General features: G+C 47.3%; 1 protein-coding gene across 2 annotated transcripts in view; it reads left to right on the plus strand.

Moving 5' to 3' along the window:
* The window catches only part of SLC8A2 (solute carrier family 8 member A2), a 129,601-nt gene that overhangs the window by 28,494 nt on the left and 77,574 nt on the right, over positions 1-23,533 (plus strand). For both annotated transcript variants that reach the window (XM_044306554.1, XM_044306555.1), the window contains exon 2: positions 12,486-14,301. In XM_044306554.1, coding sequence (XP_044162489.1) covers positions 12,557-14,301 — 1,745 coding nt within the window. In that variant the 5' untranslated portion in view covers positions 12,486-12,556. The remainder of the gene's footprint in view (positions 1-12,485; positions 14,302-23,533) is intronic.

The following is a 23,533-nucleotide window of genomic DNA, read 5'->3' on the forward strand; positions in this document are numbered from 1 at the left end:
CATGTAAATAACATCACCCCCTCCCCAGCCACCTCCAACATACAGTTCCATGTAAATAACACCCCTACCTTTAGCCCTAACATACAGTTCCAGTTAAATAACCACAACTGCCAGCATTGCTCTACCTCTCCCTTCACTTACCTCTCCTCATGTAGCAGACATCAACACAGCTTCTTCCCCCAGGACTTCTACTCTTCACTGCCTTCCTCTCCTGCACTGGTCACATGATGGAGACATCATCGCAGGTCCTTCTCAACCCCTGCCTGTTTTACTGGTCACATGACCTGTGATGTCATCACAGGTCCTTGACATCTTCCAGTGCATTAGATCCAATTGTATTGCCGTCTAGATTCAATTGTACTTCCTTCCTGAGGACAGTAATACAGTTGTATCTAGCTGACAGGCAGTACATTCAGGGCCTGGGACAAAACATCAGGGGCCCAGGCCCCCAAATGTTTTAACCTAGCAACGCCCCTGACCGCAGCCTTAAAAGGATTGTCAAAAAATGGGCATTCAAGAACTCGGTAGAGACTCTGAAGGAGTGGACTGCGGGTGCAGCCAGTGCCTCAAGAGCCAACCCATATACTGTACATACATTTCTGTATTTAAAATAATTTTTTCAATTGGTCTTTAATTTTCCGAGATCCTGACTTTTGCGTTTTCATTAGCTGTCAGCCATAATCATCAACATTTTAAAGAAATAAAAGCTTGAAATCGATCGTTCTGTGTGGAATGAATCTAAAGACTATCTGTATGCGGTGACTATACAGCTAAGGAAAGTAGCAAGATTATTACTCAGCTTTGCAAAAACACTATCCAGACCTCGCTACCGCTACACTTATCCCTTTGTCGTCAGTATCCTTGAATTACGCTGCCTCTGTATGTACTTATACTGCTGCAGCGGATGTGACTCACTCGGCAGCGTCAGTGGAGTTATATCATCTGTGAGGTGCAGCCGGATCCCTGCATCTTCCCTCCCTGTTCACACTTATATACCTGCTGATAACGGAACATGAATAGTACATAAAGCAGGATAAGGCCTCTTGCACACGGCCGTTGTGCTCCCGTGGCCGTATTGCGGGCCGCATACGGCGGTTCCGCAATACACGGGGCACCGGCCGTGTGCATTCCGCATCACTTGAATGGATCCGCAAATCCGGAGATGCGGTGCGTAACGGAAGCATGGAACGGAACCCCACGGAACCCCGTGATTCCGTTACGCAAAAAAATAGAACTTGTTCTATCTTTTTGCGGAACGAACGGATCATGGACCCATTTAAGTTGAATGGGTCTGGATCAGTCTCGGCCGTCGCACGGACGTTGCCTGCGCATTGGGGACCGCAAAATCCGGTCCCAAATGCACGGAACGGAACCACAATGGCCGTGGGCAAGAGGCCTAAGAAGCGAATAAACCCCAATGTAATCAGGTCGCATGCACAAGCTGCTATGCATCCACCATATGGCACCCATGCAATGCCATGTGCCCATACTGTGCCTTCAAGGTCGCTTTAGCCATGGGGTAAATAGTGCAACAGGTCCCCTGGATAGGAATATAGTTAAAGGGGTCGTCCCACAAAATATATTCTACATTTTTCAAATCAGCACCTGGATCTGAATACTTTTGTAGTTGCATGTAATTAAAACTGTATTATATCTACTGAGTTATTCAATGAAGTCTATCTGTAGAGCGCCACCTGCTGTTTGCCCTTTTTCTACTTTCTCTGTCCTGTTCACTGAGTTGGACACACATGCTCAGCTCTATCCTTCAATTGCCACCAGCTACTAGATTAAGTACGATTTTAAATTTTTACATTATTCATGGGATAAACTCTTTAAAAACGGGGCAGGGGAGCATCCTTACCCCCGCCTGCATGCTGCAGATTTTACCGTTTCCTCAGCTACCTGTGGGTACATGCACACTATGCCTACTCTACTTGACGACGGGTGCATGTGGATGAGCCGTATGCATGGTCGCTCGTGTAACTATAAACCATGTCAAATCCTGAAGTGAGTATTTGGCGTGAGAGCATAGATCATCCCCATTTGTGCCTATAGATAAGTGTGAAGTCACGACTAATGGCCCCAACTGAAATTAAAGGGGTCATACAGGATTAGAAAAAAAAAAATGACTGCTTTCTTACTAAAACAGCGCCATCCCTGCCCAGAGGTTGAGTCTGGTATTGCAGCTAGACGGAGGTGAATAGAGTTGAGGTGCAATACCAGGCACAGCCTCTGGACAGGAGTGGTGCTGTTTTTGTAATCCTGCATAACTTCCTTTAGTTTTGGATATATGCAAATCCAGAATTTGAAGACAGCAAATAATGCTGATAATTGCAGGAGTACGCTTAGAATGTAAGATGCAGGACTGTCCCGCCTGTCATAATACGACCCAATGTTCTTTCTCTATGACCCCAGGCCTGCCAGGCCCTATATAAAGCATTAATCTCTCCTGCCTTCTGCCAGCCTGAGCTCTGATCCATGTGCGCCGCTAGATCAGGAGACTCCCAGGGGCTCCTCTTGTTTAACGGCATGACTCCTGTAGCACCTGCCGCTGGATTCCTGCACGTCTCTGGTACGCAGGGAGAGCAGCGCGTTTCAGCGCTTTCCCAGGGGTGGAAGGTGTATAAATAGTGCAGACGTTAAGTCTGTCCCTGTTTGACATCTCTCTTGAGACGGCAGCTAGCAAAGGCTTGGCGCAGCGTGAGGTGGCACAGCGATTGGCCCAGCTGAGCAATTACATGTAAACTACACAAACAACACGGCCCCTTTTGTCAGACGGCAATTATTTGCCATGTTTTTTTCTTTCCGGCAAAGGCAGCCACATTGATCAGAGGAAGCGATCGCCGAGTCTGATTCCTTGCCGCACCCTGTTGCTCTGGACTGCTTCTGCACCGGGTGCTTAGACATGATTGGGTGAGGGTTGGTCAGAGCTGGACCAAAATTGATGAGGATAGGTGGTATAGCCGGATTGCACTTAGTGGAGTAGTGGGCAGGGAAGAGATGAACAGAAAGCAGGTATGAAGAAAGAGTGGAGCGGATTTGGCGATTTGGTGAGGACTGGAGGCCTGGCTGGTGTGATAATTGGTGAGGAACGAGGCACCGGTGGGCATCCAGTTCATATTTAGATCAGAGCCGTCATCAGGGCACTATAGATGGTACCATGAAGAGGCCCAGGCTATCCTGTCAAAGGATATGCCCTGTATCTGCAGCAAGCCCCTGAGAAGCCAGTGCAAAGGGTGGGAGTGATAGTGGCCCTGATGGTTGTTGTGTCATGGTGTCCTACCTCAGTCCGTCCTGTTACTCCCTGGGGTTCAGTGCAGTGATATGAAGGAACCAGGCAGAGATTATAGAACAAATAACGTCTTTCTTTAGGGTACTTTCACACTTGCCAGATCCGTCAAAACCCATGCAAACTGATGGCATTTGTCAGATGGATCCTTATGACAAATGCATTGAAATGCCGGATCCGTCTCTCCGTGGTCATCCGGAAAAACGGATCCGGCACTTATTTTTTTCACATTTTTTGCGGTCTGAGCATGTGCAGACCACAATGCCGGATCCATTTTGCCGGAACACTCGGGCCAGATCATGGCATTAATGCATGTCAATAGGGAAAAAATGCCAGATCCGGCATTCCGGCAAGTGTTCCGGAATTTTGGACGTAGATAAAACCGCAGCATGCTACATAGAAACATAGAATGTGCCGGCAGATAAGAACCATTTGGCCCATCTAGTCTGCCCAATATACTAAATACAGTATATCTCCGTATTATCTCCGTCCTGAAAAGTCAAAAGGACTGAACTGAAGACATCCTGATGCATCCTGAACGGATTGCTCTCCATTCACAATGCATTAGGATAAAACTGATCAGTTCTTTTCTGGTATTGAGCCCGTAGGACGGAACTCTATGTCAGAAAAGAATAACGCTAGTGTGGAAGTACCCTCTCTGAGTGGAAAAAAACAAATAGCAGCACATGCAGCAGCAGTTCTTTCAAAGTGCAGTTTCTCCTACCAGATAATAAAGTATGGTGGGTGGCCATGTGGCAGAAGAATTTTACTAGCTGACAATGTCTCTCCTGATTTTTATTTACTACAGCTATAAAGTTGGCACCTGTGGCTGTAGGTGTCTACTTTATAATGCAGACTTCTAGCTATGCCTGCCCTGAACTGCGGTGGTGGTGTCTTAATGTGTTTCCCATCACCTTGCAGCAGAGTCTGTATAGATTGATTGTCACTCCTGTTGACAATACTACACAGTAGTTTAAAGATCTTCTGTAGCTTGGGATCCTTCAGGCTCTCAGGAGTAGTTGTCCTCCTAGCTGAGCCAACTCTGTGGTCCTCATGACCTGGGGGAGCGAGAGCTGGATCACACTCTTTTCCACACTCTCCTCTAACTAGCTCTGCCCCTCTCTTGGCAGGAAGTCGGACCAGCCCACTCCTACCAAGAGGGGAGAAATGGTATGGTAAGGTCCATTTATGTTACCAACTGCTGGTGTATAAAGTGAATAGCAAGAAGTGCGATATTGAACATTACATTACAAACCACTGCAGTTACCCACAGGTCTGGGATTCTGCATATGTATTATAAATGTTCTCCGCTGTGCTCTCTGTTTGTGGTGAGGTGGTTTATGTCCCCCCCCCCCCCCCCCCCCCCAATCAGGCTTTTATTTATCAAATATCCAGTTTATTATTAGAGACACATACGGTGGCTAAGATGACTTCTAGGAACAGAGGCAGGCCAGCCCCAAGGACCACCTTCTTGAAGTTGCTGCAGAGACCCCCCCATAATCAATCATCTTATAGTATCTTGCTGCTTCTTGCCACTGTCTGAGCAGACAGATAATGATTGCATCTAGCTTTTCAGTGGGACCCCCAGAAGAAATTTTCCTGGTGGGGCCAAGGCACCCCAGTCCGACACTGCCCTCCACCATCTATTTCCCCTACCTGTCCCATCTGTGCATGCCCATGTCTTGGTTTGGTTGAAAGGTGAGGAGTCAGAGCCATGATGCTCGAACTGCGGCCCTCCAGCTGTTGCAAAACTACAACTCCCAGCATGCCCTAATAGCTGTAGGCTGTCCAAGCATGCTGGGAACTGCAGTTTAGCAACAGCTGTAGGGCCACAGGTTGGGCATCCCTGAGTTAGAGGGAGGAGCTCTGAGGAGCCAGCAGCAGTTGATGAGGAGCCATTTCGAGCGATGAAGAACCATTTTAAGCAATAAGGAAATCCTGGTGACACAATCGGGACAAGCCGAGCGCTTGAATGAAGTTTTGTGGGGCAGCACTTTTGATTGTGCCCTCCGAGAGGCAACAGCATCATGGTCACAACATACATAGATTCAGGTTGGACTTTTTGGGACGTTGAGTTCCCTGACAAAATAACGCCCAAGGTACAAGATGGAAGAAATTTGAGGGGCCCTGACCAATTGCCTATAGGAGGCCCACATATTCTAGATGGCAACTCTGATGGCATGAAGGTTGGGCTCGGCTGGACTAGCCACTGGTAGGAGAAGATGCTGCACTACCAGCAGTCGGTGACATGAAGCTGTGGACCTGAACAGGGAGCGTCTAATGATAGGAGGCATAACCTAGCCGTCTCTTTGCATGCTTTGCAGGTCCATGAGCAGAATCTTCTGCCTGTTGTAAGGGAGCATTAACCTGGCCTAAAAGGAAAGTCGCCCAAGCCTGCATTAACACAAAAAGCTATGTGTATAGAGGGGGCCTTCTGATTCTCCCTTGATGAAACATGTCAGGTGGACGAAGAATAGGCCATGTTGGATTTCTACATATCGGGTTGGGTCTTATTTCCACATTGAAGTAACCACGCCTAGTCAAGCCAAGTGTGCATGTTTTTATTATCGTGAAAAGAAAGGGGTGCTCTGCCAACACCTATTTCATCAGTCAGATTAAGGCTGCTGAGGAATCTGCAGAGCAAAACAAGTCTCAAAATCTTCAGAAGATTTGTACCTATGAAACTGGCTGACCTGTTGCATGTGTGATGTACAGCAATTTTTTTTCGTGACACCAGTTGCAATGACGCAACAAGGGCCCCTTTTAGTGATATGGTAGATGGTACCCAGGTGTAGTGATGCCAGAGTGGTGTAGGGTAGCCTATAATGTGCCTTAAGGTGTTGTGCACGTGTCAAGGTGCTCCTACCTGGATACGCAGGACCCTAGGCGTTGTCTCCGAAGCAATTGAAAGGGGGGTTGTTGAAGAAGGGGGATGAAGAGTCCAGACCTTGTGATGAAGTTGATAACAGTTTACTTTGCATGAACATTTCTCCAAACAGACTCGGGCTTTGTCTTAGTTTCCAGCAGGCTTTAGCATTAACGGTGGCAGGCAAACTCCTCTCTGCTACGTTTGTTGCTCTCTGGCTCTTCTGTGCTGACAGGCTAGCTATGTAACTTAGCTTTAACTGCAGGCTGTAACTTTCTTCTTGTAGTCTGTCTCTAAACTGTCCAGGAAAAAACTTTACTCCTGGCTCAAGAGGCTTCCAGCTTCTGCCTCCATGTCCAGCTGAGCTAAAGGTGCTCTAGCTGGCCTAGACAGGGTCACGTCCAACAGGGACGTGCATCTGCTGCCTTCTCCTATCAGGGGGTAAACTTAGACTAACTCGAAACTAGAACCCCTCCCTCCCTGCAGCAAGTGATAAAAACGCCCACTACACCACAGAGGGGGTTAGAATGGAAAGGAAAGCTCCATTCTCTGTACCTGTAGCTCTACCATGTTTGCTGCCACCTGCTGGTGAACCAGACATATTACATATAAACAGCTACATAACAAGATTATGAATGCACATTGTTCAGGACCTGGAAATAAAATACAGACGTGGACAAAATTGTTGGTACCCTTTGGTCAATGAAAGAAAAAGTCACAATGGTCACAGAAATAACTTTAATCTGACAAAAGTAATAATAAATTAAAATTCTATAAATGTTAACCAATGAAAGTCAGACATTGTTTTTCAACCATGCTTCAACAGAATTATGTAAAAAAATAAACTCATGAAACAGGCATGGACAAAAATGATGGTACCCCTAACTTAATATTTTGTTGCGCAACCTTTTGAGGCAATCACTGCAATCAAACGCTTCCTGTAACTGTCAATGAGACATCTGCACCTCTCAGCAGGTATTTTGGCCCACTCCTCATGAGCAAACTGCTCCAGTTGTGTCCGGTTTGAAGGGTGCCTTTTCCAGACTGCATGTTTCAGCTCCTTCCAAAGATGCTCAATAGGATTGAGGTCAGGGCTCATAGAAGGCCACTTTAGAATAGTCCAATTTTTTCCTCTTAGCCATTCTTGGGTGTTTTTAGCGGTGTGTTTTGGGTCATTGTCCTGTTGCAAGACCCATGACCTGCGACTGAGACCAAGCTTTCTGACACTGGCTAGTACATTTCTCTCTAGAATTCCTTGATAGTCTTGAGATTTCATTGTACCCTGCACAGATTCAAGACACCCTGTGCCAGACGCAGCAAAGCAGCCCCAGAACATAACAGAGCCTCCTCCATGTTTCACAGTAGGGACAGTGTTCTTTTCTTGATATGCTTCATTTTTTCGTCTGTGAACATACAGCTGATGTGCCTTGGCAAAAACTTCGATTTTTGTCTCATCTGTCCACAGGACATTCTCCCAGAAGCTTTGTGGCTTGTCAACATGTAGTTTGGCATATTCCAGTCTTGCTTTTTTATGATTCGTTTTCAACAATGGTGTCCTCCTTGGTCGTCTCCCATGTAGTCCACTTTGGCTCAAACAACCACGGATGGTGCGATCTGACACTGATGTTCCTTGAGCATGAAGTTCACCTTGAATCTCTTTAGAAGTCTTTCTAGGCTCTTTTGTTACCATTCGGATTATCCGTCTCTTAGATTTGTCATCAATTTTCCTCCTGCGGCCACGTCCAGGGAGGTTGGCTACAGTCCCATGGATCTTAAACTTATGAATAATATGTGCAACTGTACTCACAGGAACATCTAGTTGCTTGGAGATGGTCTTATAGCCTTTACCTTTAACATGCTTGTCTATAATTTTCTTTCTGATCTCTTGAGACAGCTCTTTCCTTTGCTTCCTCTGGTCCATGTCGAGTGTGGTACACACCATATCACCAAACAACACAGTGATTACCTGGAGCCATATATATAGGCCCAATGGCTGATTACAAGGTTGTAGACACCTGTGATGCTAATTAGTGGACACACCTTGAATTAACATGTCCCTTTGGTCACATTATGTTCTGTGTTTTCTAGGGGTACCATCATTTTTGTCCATGCCTGTTTCATGAGTTTATTTTTTTACATAATTCTGTTGAAGCATGGTTGAAAAACAATGTCTGACTTTCATTGGTTAACATTTATAGAATTTTAATTTATTATTACTTTTGTCAGATTAAAGTTATTTCTGTGACCATTGTGACTTTTTCTTTCATTGACCAAAGGGTACCAACAATTTTGTCCACGTCTGTACATAAATGACATGACACTAGCCCATTAGAGATAGTAGCATGGTGCAGAAGTGGTAATGCACCTCTGGGGCGTTACACATGTGCACTTGGCAGCTGAAAACATCTGTGTTGGTCCCATGTATATATGTACCCACAAGATTTTTTTGGGAATATATGCAAATGCGTCTCTAGGAGCAGCGGGGGCATTGCTGTTACACATAGAGGCTCTGCCCTCTCTGTAACTGCTGCACCCTCTCCACTTTGACAGGGTCAGATGTGATGACATTTACACTGCCTGACCCTGTCAAAGTGGAGAGGGTGCAGCAGTTGCAGAAAGAGCTGAGCCTCGCAGACTGGCATAAGAAATAAAAGAGTCTTAAGAATCAATTTTCCTGACATGTGTCCTAATGACACCTTTTTTAACCTGTATCTATCTATCATGCTTTTATGAGTGTATACTATCTATCTGTAGTGGTTGTATGCATGTGTGTAATCTGTATGGATGTGTCATATAGTAGTAATGTATATGTGTGTGGTTTAGCCATACTATCTTTGTGCGCGGTATAATGAATGTGTATGGTATAGCGGTGTCATGTATGTATGATGATGCCAGACACAAATTACAGAATAGTATACAGTTTAGGACAGCACCATACAAAAGTTCACTGATTGCTAAGCCACTAAGATGAAGACCCAATCCCCATATAACTGTACTCAGAAAAGTCAAGGGTATTGTAATGCTAATGTAATGAAAAGCCAAACTAACGGCCAGCAAATGCAGCGTACCAGACACACTTTGCGCAAGCCGTCACACTCTGAACACCCTCGAGGGCCGGGGTACTCTTCACCCGCCTCCAGCAGGAAGGGGGACTTTGGCAGAGCCCTTCCCAGGTGTCAAGTAGCAGGACGGCTGGTGGCTGGGCACATGGGCCGCAGTTGGGCAAAAAAAAACTAAGTAAATACCGTGACACTGAAGCAATGGTCAATAGGGAAACACAAGAATAGTCAGGAAACGTAAGCAAGGGCAAAAGAACCAGAAGAGAGCCAGAGCTAGAGCTAGAGCCAGAGCTAGAGCTAGAGCCAGAGCCAGAACCAGAGCCAGAACCAGACCCAGAGCTAGAGCCAGAGCCAGAACCAGAGCCAGAGCCAGAACCAGAGCCAGAGCCAGAACCAGACCCAGAGCTAGAGCCAGAGCCAGAACCAGAGCCAGAACCAGAGCCAGAGCTAGAGCCAGACAGGGAAGCAACTGAATAATCAGCAGTGAGTGGGGGGAAAAGAGCAGGTTTAAATATCCCTTCTCAGATCACCTGACACCGCTGAGGTCACACCCAATCTCCACCCTCAGACCAGGGAAGCAGAGGTGAGGGCTGAGAGTGTGCAGAGGAGGGAGCCTCCCACCACATGTCCAAGTCAGGAGACATAACAACAGAGGTTCCCTGGCAACAGCTGACACAAGGGCAGTGGCGTGCCTAGGGTGTTTGGCACCCGGGGCAGGTCCTTTCTCTGCCCCCCCCCCCAATACTTTAAAAGAATTGTACCCCCTCACAGCTCACAGTACTATTGCCCTCATTGTACAACCTTCACAGTAGTTTTGAACAGATGTGCCCCCCTCACAGTATGCTCTCTCTGTGCCCCTTTCACAGTAATAATCCCCATTGTCCCCCCTTCACAGTAATAATCCGCATTGTGTACCCTTCATAGAATTAATCCCCATTGTTCCCCCTGTATAGTAATAATGCCCACTGTTCCCCCTTCATAGTAATAATGCCATTTTGCCCCCCCTTCACAGTAATAATCCTCATTGTGTCCCCTTAATAGTAATAATTTCCATTGTGCCCCCTGTATAGTAATAATGCCCACTGAGCCCCCTTCATAGTAATAATGCCCATTTTCCCCCTTCACAGTAATAATGCCCATTGTGCCCCCTTAATAGTAGTAATGCCCACTGTGCTAGTAATGCTCTCTGTGCCCCCTCCATAGTAGAAATCCCCTTTGTGCCCCCTTTACAGTACTAATGCCCACTGTGCCCCCTTCACAGTACTAATGCCCACTATGCCCCCTTCATTGTAGTAATGCCGTCTGGCTCTGTGCCCCCTCCATAGTAGAAATGCCCATTGTGCCCCCTTCACATTAGTAGTGCCCTCTGTGCCCCCTCCATAGTAGTAATGCCCTCTGTCCCCCCAGCTATTTGTAGAGAGGGCAGCGCTTATATGAGAGCTACTTTCTCTGTTCTGTTCACCTGCTCGCTGTAGCATTTGCAGTGATTAGCAGGTAAACAGAGCAGAGAAGGCAGCGCTCATACAAAAGAAAAGCGGACATCCCCTTTAAAGACATACTTGGAAAACATTACATACAGCGCTACAGAACATACAGGGTCATACAGCGCCACATATGTACCTCTTACATCCAGTGACTTCTCTTCTCTGATGTAGATATTCTCTTTCCTCTTCTTCTCCTGTCAGGCCAGACCGCCATGGTGACTTCTTTCAGCCGCGCCTCGTCTCTGCAGAGTTTAACAAACAGACATCATACTTTCCTACTGTTCCATTATCCTCCTCACCTCCTCAACACCCCATCCTGCCACCCCCAATACTGTGTCCACTGTGCTCCCCAATACTTTCCTGCAGAAACAGTCCCCCTGAAAATAATGGTACCACACAGATAGTGTGTCAGTACACCCCTTTCTATTGTGCGCTAGTACAAAAAAATCCCCCCTTCCTTTCAGATCAGACCCCCATATAAAACCCTAAATGAGATCCCCCATCTCAGACCAGACCCCCTTTAGACCTCTATGTCAGACCCCATATAAGACCCCAGTTTTAAACCTCAGATCAGACCCCCATTAGACCTCCATGTAAGACCCCCACCCAATATAAGCCCTCAGATAATACCCCCATATAAGACCCCCATTAGACCTCCAGACTCCCACTAGACCTCCAGATCCCCATATCTGACCCCCAGTCAGACCTTCAGACCCCCAGTCAGACCTCCAGACCCCCCAGTCAGACCTCCAGACTCCCCAGTCAGACTTCCAAACCCCCCATTAGACCACTCCAGACCCCCAGTCAGAACTCCAGACCCCCCAGTCAGACCTCCAGACCCCCCCAGTCAAACCTCCTGACCCCCCAGTCAGACCTTTCCAGACCCCCATTAGACCTCTCCAGAACCCCCATTAGACCTCCATATCAGACCTCAGATCAGACTGTAAAATAATAAAGTAATTTACCTCTCCTGTCGCCACTCTCCCTGTTCTGGCTCCCTTCTCTTCTCAGGGCCTGCGCTGCCATCACCTGACCTCCTGCAGCGTCAGGTCAGAGAGCGCTCTGTACGTCCTGACGCTGCAGGCAGCCAGGACACAGCAGCTCGGGCCCTGAGAAGAGCGAGCAGAAGGAGGGGTAAGTACTGTACAGCGCTCACAGCGCTTCTCTCCCCCTCCTGCAGACTAGTGAGTGCTTCCATTATGGAAGCGCTCACAAGTATTCCCTTTATAAGATGCCATGCATCTTATAAAGAGAAAAGCAATGAGCGCCTCTATCTGTATTGATCGAAGCGTTCATTGCTTTGTTTTGGCACCCCCCTGAGAGCTGGCACCCGGGGCGGACTGCCCCCCCCCGGCCCCCCCTTGGGCACGCCACTGCACAAGGGGTTCCGGTGTCCTGGGACCCCTGACCAGCATCAGCGCTGGGAATGAAGGCGTCCCGTCTCCCAGCAGCAGCAAGATCCGGAATGGATCCCACAGAGTGACGTACGAGCGTAATGTGCAAAACTTTACTAGGCCAGCGAGGGATGAGGGATGTCCCGCCGTAGAGCCAGAGACCCTCTGGGAGAATGAGAGACATGTCTTTGCATGGTGACATGCTTCCAGCGAGACGGCGTCTCTCTCCCTGGCTGCCTGATGGGTATGCAACATCCGGGACATGGGTGATAAAAAAAATATCTTTCAACGGATGCTGCAGTCCTTTAACATTTAACATTTATATTATATACATATTATGTGCCACTGAGCAATATAACAGATAATATACCTGTATTTTATTTTTTATTATAGGCATCTTCATCTCGAGCAACCCTTACTCCAACGTCATCTCACATAAAGCTTCCACAAGAAACAAATCAGCCATGGCATACGTTCTAAGAGTGGGAATCCTTCTGGCGGTATCCATAATTGCATCCGCCTCCTCAGACATATCAGAAGATAACTGTACAGTATCAGAGATTCGTCAATGTCAGCCGGGCATCCTGCTCCCAGTCTGGAGCCCCCACAATCCATCCACAGGAGACAAAGCTGCCCGGGCTGTGGTTTATTTTGTAGCAATGCTTTACCTCTTCCTGGGGGTGTCAATCATTGCTGACCGCTTCATGGCCTCGATTGAGGTCATCACATCACAAGAGAAGGAAATCACACTGACCAAACCAAATGGAGAAACGAGTGTTGCGACTGTGCGCATATGGAACGAGACAGTTTCCAATCTGACACTGATGGCACTAGGTTCTTCTGCTCCAGAGATCCTTCTCTCTGTTATTGAGGTGTGTGGTCACAACTTTCAGGCAGGTGAACTAGGGCCAGCAACCATTGTGGGTTCTGCTGCATTTAACATGTTTGTGATTATTGCCATTTGTGTCTATGTCATCCCCAATGGTGAGTCAAGGAAGATCAAGCACCCAAGAGTATTTTTTGTCACAGCTACCTGGAGTATCTTTGCTTACATATGGTTGTACCTCATTCTCGCTGTTATCTCTCCAGGTCGTGTCCAAGTCTGGGAGGCGTTGGTCACTCTCTTATTCTTTCCAGCCTGTGTGGTCTTTGCATGGATAGCAGACAAGCGTCTTCTCTTTTACAAATATGTTTACAAGAGGTACCGAGCAGATAAGCGTAGAGGTATCATCATTGAGACTGAGGGGGAATTCCCCAAAAGCATAGAAATGGATGGCAAGTTGGGGGCATCTGCAGTAATGCCTGCAGAAACTAAAGAACCTGGAGTGCAAGACAGTGCAGCGGCAGCTGCTGAAGCCAAGGAACTTGACGAAAGCCGTAAAGAAGTCATACGCATCTTGAAAGAACTGAAGCAGAAGTATCCGGAACGTGAGCTGGACCAATTGGTGGAAATGGCAAATTATTATGCGTTGCTGCACCAACAGAAGAGCAGGGCCTTCTATCGTATCCAGGCCACACGTATGATGATAGGTGCAGGCAACGTGTTGAAGAAACATGCAGCTGAACATAGCAAAAAGCCAGCCAATCTTCAGGAGGTGATGTCCGAAGCTGGAGAGGAGAACACAAGCAAGATCTGTTTCCAACCTTGCAACTACCAGTGTCTGGAAAATTGTGGATTTGTGACGCTCAATGTTGCTTGCCAAGGAGGAGATGGTGGGAGCACATTCTATGTGGACTATAAAACAGAGGACGGCTCTGCCAATGCCGGCTCTGACTACGAATACAGTGAAGGAACTTTAATTTTCAAACCAGGAGAGACCCAAAAAGAGATTAAGATTGGTATCATTGATGATGACATCTTTGAGGAAGATGAACATTTCTTTGTACGACTCATGAACTTAAGAGTAGGCGATGCAGAAGGAATGTTTGAATCGGATGAGGACGGTCACCCAAAAGCACGTCTGGTCTCTCCGCTCATTGCCACAGTAACCATATTGGACGATGACCATGCTGGAATTTTCACTTTTGAGGAGAAGCTTGTTCATGTCAGTGAAAGTGTTGGACTCTTGGAGGTAAAAGTGGTTCGCAACTCCGGGGCAAGAGGAACTGTTGTTATACCATATCGGACGGTAGAAGGTTCTGCACGAGGAGGAGGAATTGACTTTGAAGATGCCTATGGAGAGCTGGAGTTTCTGAATGATGAGACAGTGTAAGTAGCCAAAATGATATTTACTGCTAAAAACATGAGTGTCTGCCTTGATGTGCCCTTTGGTTTCTGGATTACTAAAGGTAAAAGCAACACCTATGGTGTATACTACAATAATATAATGGCTCTTCAGCTGTGGTGAAGCAACATCTCCCAGCCTGGGTCTGTCAGGGAATGATGGGAGTTGTAATTTCATCACACCTGGAGAGCCACAGCTTGCAAACCACTGCCAGGTCTACCACTAGCAGGGGCGGTCATAGACCTTACAGAGAAATTTCCTGGCGGGCCAATGCCCAGGAGGCCACCTAAGCCCTCCTCATGGCCAACCAGTGGACGTTCTTGGGGATGTATTTTGTGCTGGACTGTGGTATTTGGCTCTGCTGGTGTGGTATCATGTGCTACAATATGGTATTGCTGGCCCTGCCTACTTGTGTTGGCCCTGCCTTCCATCAACTTGAACCCGACTACAAAAAGGGGACACTTTTAGTATTTTTTCCAGGACCACTTTAAGTTCCCAGTCCGTCCCTGACCACCAGAACAGTACAGGTGGTACTGCTGTCAGGGGCCCAGACAAAACCACCCTCAGATCTTGGTTGCCGCCTAGTAGTCACTGCTTGGCACCTGCACAACTGACCTATTATTAGTATAGCCTCATTGATAATGTGCAAAAATAGGACTCCTAAAGCACCCAAAATGTGGCATGAAACCCAGACATTCCTGAGCCTCTGTCAGGGGCGTAGCTAGAAATGACTGGGCCCCATAGCAAAATAATTTATGGGCCCCCCTCCCGGATCTCACACCCCCACATACCTCTCAGAGCTCCCACCCAAACACCCCTCCAGTACCTCCCACCCCAGGATCCCCACACTCCTCCAAGACCTCCCACACCCATCCTAAATCTCCCACTGCCAGTCCCCAGATATAATGGTCCAGACATCAAGTGTCCTGCTCCCCCCCACAATTTAATGGTTTAGACCTTGGAGATCCTGCGGCTCCTCCCTCAATAAATTGGTCTAGACCTCCAGGGTCCTGCTTCCCCCTAAATATAATGGTCCAGACCTCCAGGGTCCTGCTCCCCCTCCTCCCAAGATATAATGGTCCAGTGTCGTGTTCCCCCCTATATAATGGTCCAGACCATACCTCCAGGTCCTGCTCCCCCCTTCTCCTTAAATGTACTGGTCCATACCTCCAGGGTCCTGCTCCCCCCTCCTCCCTAAATATAATGGTCCAGGACTCCAGAGTAAATTTTACCAGTCCCAGAGTCAGCCAGCCCTCACCTCACAGCCACTTGAATGTCTGCGCGCCCACACTCCAGCAGTGCTGCCAGGCCCAGCAGCACGCAGCTTCGCTGTACGCTCCGCCTCTTCCACCTCCGGCCAGTGGGACTGCCGCCCAGACTGGGAGCGGGACCACTCCCTCTCCTCACTGCAGGTACGCCACTCTGCCTCCAGCCAACACCTATCGCACCGCCCACAGCCTACAGGCCCTGCAGATAGCGCTTTCTCTGTCTGTCCTGGAGGGGCCTGCGACCCCTGTAGCTATACCACATGAATTAAAAAAATTATAACAATCCTCAGCAGGCAGCCTGGGCCCCCAGTGGCATAGGGCCCCATAGCCATTGCTATGGCTGCTATGGTGATCCCTACGCACATGGCCTCTGTGTGATGCAAAGGGGATGGCAATCATTATGATGGAAAGGAATAGGCAAAAATCTATTCCCAGAGGTTCCCCTCCCACCAGTTTGAATGGAGTGGCTGACAGGATGCACTCTGCCACTTCATTCAAATTCTATGAGAATGCTGAAGACAGTGCTCAAGCACCCCCATGAGTCCCACAGAATTTGAAAGGAGTGCAGCACCCATGCTCTACGGCTGCTACATTTGAATACCTTTGCAGTGAGCATAGGACCCCCATTCTAGTAATCAATTTGAGTCTCAGTGGTGGGGCCCCAGTGATCAGACCTTGGTCCCCTATCCTGGGGATAGGTGATAAATGTCCATTGTTTGAGAACCCCTTTAACCATTTGCTATTCTGTCCAGATACTACTGATGGCAGCCCTGACCGCCGCTCTAACATATAAAATGTGCAACTGTGAAATAACGAGTGCCCACAAATCAATGCAGCCGAAAATAAATCAAGTGAAAATATATGTCTGGAAAAGACCTTAAAATGCATTACTGCCCATTAATAACATGTACTTCATTATCGTTAACGTGTGTGATTAATTATTTAATTAACATAATTTATATGTAATCATGAAGAGTTAGAACCATCAGTGTAAATGCTGTAAAGGGTCTACAGATCACAACTTTAGTTCCTTCTTTTTATGGGCCATTCAAATGTAGTGTAAGGTTAGATGATGACCTTGTGTATATGGGGTGAAAGACAAAATAATTGCCTCCCGTTCATTATCAATCTCGTAGCTCAGTAAGGCTAGAATCACACATTCCGGAAGGGAATAGCCTGCCGGATCTCTCTGCATTCCTGCATTGATGGAAGCTTAAAAGCCTCTGTCCCTATATATAACTATAATGGGGACCGGTGTAGACCTGGCCGCAACCCGGCAAATATGCCGAGAAAAAAAAACACTGCGCGCAGTGTGAAACTAGCCTAAATGGTCCAAACCTGATGGTCCCAAAATCAACTAGAACATCCTCTATGATGTTGATATAGTAAGATAAATTAAGCATAATTAAATCCTGGAAATACCTAGGTTGCAATATTTGGTATAAAAGCTAGATGGCTACAGAGGGGACGTCATGTATGTAGACAAAGGTACTCCTTTGCTTTGGTTTTACCATGCTAGAGTACCTTAAAGGCGTTGTCTCATCATAGACAATGGAGGCATATTGCTAGGATATGCCCCCATTGTCTTATAGGTGCGGGTCACCGCTGGGACCCTCACCTATATAGAGAACGTAGCCCCGCTACGCTAGGCTATTTTCGCCAGCCCCATAGAAAATGAATGGAGGGCGGCTGCGCATGCGCAGTGCGCCCTCCTTCACTTGCGGGCCCCGTTCTCGAAATAGGTGAGGGTCTCAGCGTTGTGACCCACACCTATAAGACAATAGGGGCATATCCTAGCGATATGCCCCCATTATCCATGATGAGACAACCCCTTTAATTGTGTTCAGATGGTAGGTCCGTGTGGCAGAATTCTATTCGATCTTTTGCATTTTTAGCTTATAAGTGTAACTCCCAGTTATTTCCTAATAAAAGGATCTTCTGCCATTTGGGGTCAGGAGAGGAAGACACAAATACCACTATGAGTTATGACTTCTCATTCTTTCGCCCCTAGACTGAATTTTAAGATATGGAACATTGCAGACAACGTAGTTACATTCCTTAGTTAGGGGTCATTCAAAAATTATACCATTAAAAAATACTCTTGCCCCAATTGGACATATGGACCAAACTAAAGACCTAGAAATTCAGGCGTGACTACAGCTAACCAAGCTTCCCTCTCCTCCCAAGTCAAACTTACAGGGCTCCAGGATGCTGAGATGTGAGGAGTTGTTTGTAGGGTCCTCTCACAAAAGTGCTGCTTTAGATGGCCCTGTGCCTGCCATTAAGATAAAAGAACTGTATGGGTCATTGTTTGACCTATTTTGACTGCTGGGCACAATGATCCCTCCATGTCATAGGCAGACACAACTCTGCCACATGAGCTCTCCACAAGATTGCTCCTCATATCTCAGCTTCCTAGACTTGCATGACATGGGGAAAACAGTGACCCTCCAGTCCAAGCCTAAAATTTGACTAAACATGGCACATGTATACTCAACACAATTGGTGCCCTCCATTCCTCCCAGGATGCCTCTGTTCCTCTTTTGGTTCTTTGTCAGATTTCTTTCAATAAGAACCATCTCAGATGTTCCCCTGCAGTGTTGTAGGAAAATCTCAGAAATGCCCCCCCCCACCCCTCCTCTGCACTAGTGCTGATGATGTAGGCACCATGTCCATCCAACCATCCAAGGACAGTGGAAGGGGGTGTGTGTCTTTCCTACAGCACTCTGCATAACATGGTGGTGGCCATCTTAAAAGGAGCTCAACAGCGGACCAGAACAGAGTTAGAGAGGCAGTATGGGATGAATGGAGGACACATGTATAGTCACATTTTAGACTTTGTAGGAACTCAACTCAGCTAGGCATAGTAAGGCTTTCCTTCACATGGGGCAAAGATTCAGTTTGCTACTCTAGCCAGGGCCGGTGCAAGGATTTTTGCCAACACAAGCGAAACTACATTTTGGCCCTGGCCCTGGTCCCATCTGCATCAGCTGGCTTCTCCTCTGTGTGGTCCTGGTATCTTCGCTCTGCTTCAGACAATCGCTGGTTTGAGGACCGTATTTTTCGACCTATAAGACCCACCGGCATATAAGACGCACCTAGGTTTATAATAAGAAAAAAATATTTTCCATTGCACCTCAGGTCAGACCAGCAATCAGACCCCCAATGTTAATCAGACCTCAGATCAGCCCCCCAATGCCTCAGATCAGCCATCAGCCCCCCATGTCAGTCATTATGCCCCCATGTCATCCATCAGGCCTCCATGTCACATTTCTCCCCGTCCATGTCACATTTCTCACCCCTCCATGTCACATTTCTCCCCCTCCATGTCAAATCACCCATGTCACATCAGCCCTCAAATTTCTCCCCCTCCATCCATGTTGTCACATTTCTCCCCCTCCATCCATGTTGTCATATTTCTCCCCCTCCATCCATGTTGCCATATTTCTCTCCCCCTCCATCCATATTGTCACATTTCTCCCCCTCCATCCATATTGTCACATTTCTCCCCCTCCATCCTTATTGTCACATTTCCCCCTCCTCCATCCATGTTGCCACATTTCTCCCCCTCTATCCATATTGTCACATTTCTCCCCCCTCTATCCATGTTGTCACATTTCTCCCCCTCTATCCATGTTGTCACATTTCCCCCCTTCCATCCATATTGTCACATTTCACCCCCCTCCATCCATGTTGTCACATTTCTCCCCCTCCATCCATGTTGTCACATTTCTCCCCCTCCATCCTTGTTGTCATATTTCTCCCCCTCCATCCATGTTGCCATATTTCTCTCCCCCTCCATCCATATTGTCACATTTCTCCCCCTCCATCCTTGTTGTCACATTTCACCCTCCTCCATCCATGTTGCCACATTTCTCCCCCTCTATCCATATTGTCACATTTCACCCCCCTCCATCCATGTTGTCACATTTATCCCCCTCCATCCATGTTGTCACATTTCTCCCCCCATCCATGTTGTCACATTTCTCTCCCCTCCATCCATGTTGTCACATTTCTCCCCCTCCATCCATATTGTCACATTTCTCCCCCCTCCATCCATGTTGTCACATTTCTCCTCCTCCATTTATGTTGTCACATTTGTCCCTCTTACATTCATGTTGTCACATTTCTCCCTCTTACATTCATGTTGTCACATTTCTCCCCCTCCATCCATGTTGTCACATTTCTCCCCCCTCCATCCATTTTGTCACATTTCTCCCCCCTCTATCCATGTTGTCACAATTCTCCCCCTCCATCCATGTTGTCACATTTCTCCCCCTCCATCCATATTGTCACATTTCTCCCCCCTCCATCTATGTTGTCACATTTCTCCCCCCTCCATCCATGTTGTCACATTTCTCCTCCTCCATTCATGTTGTCACATTTCTCCCTCTTACATCCATGTTGTCACATTTCTCCCTCTTACATTCATGTTGTCACATTCTCCCCTCCTCCATCCATGTTGCCACATTTCTCCCCCCTCTATCCATATTGTAACATTTCTCCCCCCTCTATCCATATTGTAACATTTCTCCCCCCTCTATCCATGTTGTCACATTTCTCCCCCTCTATCCATGTTGTCACATTTCTCCCCCTTCCATCCATATTGTCACATTTCACACCCCTCCATCCATGTTGTCACATTTCCCCCCCTCCATCCATGTTGTCACATTTCTCCCCCCATCCATGTTGTCACATTTCTCCCCCCTCCATCCATGTTGTCTCATTTCTCCCCCTCCATCCATATTGTCACATTTCTCCCCCTCCATCCATGTTGTCACATTTCTCCTCCTCCATTCATGTTGTCACATTTCTCCCTCTTACATCCATGTTGTCACATTTCTCCCTCTTACATTCATGTTGTCACATTTCTCCCCCCTCCATCCATGTTGTCACATTTCTCCCCCTCCATTTATGTTGTCACATTTGTCCCTCTTACATTCATGTTGTCACATTTCTCCCTCTTACATTCATGTTGTCACATTTCTCCCCCCTCCATCCATGTTGTCACATTTCTCCCCCCTCCATCCATATTGTCACATTTCTCCCCCCTCTATCCATGTTGTCACAATTCTCCCCCTCCATCCATGTTGTCACATTTCTCCCCCTCCATCCATATTGTCACATTTCTCCCCCCTCCATCTATGTTGTCACATTTCTCCCCCCTCCATCCATGTTGTCACATTTCTCCTCCTCCATTCATGTTGTCACATTTCTCCCTCTTACATCCATGTTGTCACATTTCTCCCTCTTACATTCATGTTGTCACATTTCTCCCCTCCTCCATCCATGTTGCCACATTTCTCCCCCCTCTATCCATATTGTAACATTTCTCCCCCCTCTATCCATATTGTAACATTTCTCCCCCCTCTATCCATGTTGTCACATTTCTCCCCCTCTATCCATGTTGTCACATTTCTCCCCCTTCCATCCATATTGTCACATTTCACACCCCTCCATCCATGTTGTCACATTTCCCCCCCTCCATCCATGTTGTCACATTTCTCCCCCATCCATGTTGTCACATTTCTCCCCCCTCCATCCATGTTGTCTCATTTCTCCCCCTCCATCCATATTGTCACATTTCTCCCCCCTCCATCCATGTTGTCACATTTCTCCTCCTCCATTCATGTTGTCACATTTCTCCCTCTTACATCCATGTTGTCACATTTCTCCCTCTTACATTCATGTTGTCACATTTCTCCCCCTCCATCCATGTTGTCACATTTCTCCTTCTCCATCCATGTTGCCACATTTCTCCCCCTCCATCCATGTTGCCACATTTCTTTCCCTCCATCCATTTTGTCACATTTTTCCCCCTCCATCCATGTTGCCACATTTCTCCCCCTCCATCCATGTTGCCACATTTCTTTCCCTCCATCCATGTTGTCACATTTCTTTCTCTCCATCCATGTTGCCACATTTCTACCCCCTCCATCCATGTTGTCACATTTCTCCCCCCTCCGTCCATGTTGTCACATTTCTCCCCCCTCCATCCATGTTGTCACATTTCTCCCCCCCATCCATGTTGTCACATTTCTCCTCCTCAATTCATGTTGTCACATTTCTCCCTCTTACATCCATGTTGTCACATTTCTCCCTCTTACATTCATGTTGTCACATTTCTCCCCTCCTCCATCCATGTTGCCACATTTCTCCCCTCTATCCATATTGTAACATTTGTCCCCCCTCTATCCATGTTGTCACATTTGTCCCCCTCTATCCATGTTGTCACATTTCTCCCCCTTCCATCCATATTGTCACATTTCACCCCCCTCTATCCATGTTGTCACATTTCTCCCCCTCTATCCATGTTGTCACATTTCTCCCCCCTCCATCCATGTTGTCACATTTCTCCTCCTCCATCCATATTGTCACATTTCTCCCCCCTCCATCCATGTTGTCACATTTCTCCTCCTCCATCCATGTTGTCACATTTCTCCCTCTTACATCCATGTTGTCACATTTCTCCCTCTTACATTCATGTTGTCACATTTCTCCCCCCTCCATCCATGTTGTCACATTTCTCCCCCTCCATCCATGTTGCCACATTTCTCCCCCTCCATCCATGTTGCCACATTTCTTTCCCTCCATCCATGTTGTCACATTTCTCCCCCTCCATCCATGTTGTCACATTTCTCCCCCTCCATCCATGTTGTCACATTTCTCCCCCTCCATCCATGTTGCCACATTTCTTTCCCTCCATCCATGTTGTCACATTTCTTTCCCTCCATCCATGTTGTCACATTTCTTTCCCTCCATCCATGTTGCCACATTTCTCCCCCCTCCGTCCATGTTGTCACATTTCTCCCCCCTCCGTCCATGTTGTCACATTTCTCACCCCTCCATCCATGTTGTCACATTTCTCCCCCCTCCGTCCATGTTGTCACATTTCTCCCCACTCCGTCCATGTTGTCACATTTCTCCCCCTCCATCCATGTTGCCACATTTCTTTCCCTCCATTTATGTTGTCACATTTCTTTCCCTCCATCCATGTTGCCACATTTCTACCCCCTCCATCCATGTTGTCACATTTCTCCCCCCTCCGTCCATGTTGTCATATTTTTCCCCCCTCCATCCATGTTGTCACATTTCTCCCCCCTCCATCCATGTTGTCACATTTCTCCCCCCTCCGTCCATGTTTTCACATTTCTCCCCCTCCATCCTTGTTTTCACATTTCTCCCCCTTCATCCTTTTTTTCACATTTCTCCCCCTCCATCCTTGTTTTCACATTTCTCCCCCTCCATCCTTGTTTTCACATTTCTCCCCCTCCATCCTTGTTTTCACATTTCTCCCCCTCCATCCTTGTTTTCACATTTCTCCCCCTCCATCCTTGTTTTCACATTTCTCCCCCTCCATCCTTGTTTTCACATTTCTCCCCCCTCCATCCATGTTGTCACATTTCTCCCCCCTCCATCCATGTTGTCACATTTCTCCCCCCTCCATCGATGTTTTCGCATTTCTCCCCCCCTCCATCCATGTTTTCACATTTCTCCCCCTCTATCCATATTGTCACATTTCTCCCCCTCCATCCATCTTGTCACATTTCTCCCTCTCCATCCATGTTGTCACATTTCTCCCTCTCCATCCATGTTGTCACATTTCTCCCCCCTCCATCCATATTGTTACATTTCTCCCCCCTCCATCCATTTTGTCACATTTCTCCCCCTCCATCCTTGTTTTCACATTTCTCCCCCGTCCATCCATGTTGTCACATTTCTCCTCCTCCATTCATGTTGTCACATTTCTCCCTCTTACATCCATGTTGTCACATTTCTCCCTCTTACATTCATGTTGTCACATTTCTCCCCCCTCCATCCATGTTGTCACATTTCTCCCCCCCATCCATGTTGTCACATTTCTCCTCCTCAATTCATGTTGTCACATTTCTCCCTCTTACATCCATGTTGTCACATTTCTCCCTCTTACATTCATGTTGTCACATTT

Source organism: Bufo gargarizans, chromosome 9 (genome assembly GCF_014858855.1).
Source record: "Bufo gargarizans isolate SCDJY-AF-19 chromosome 9, ASM1485885v1, whole genome shotgun sequence".
NCBI lineage: Eukaryota > Metazoa > Chordata > Amphibia > Anura > Bufonidae > Bufo > Bufo gargarizans.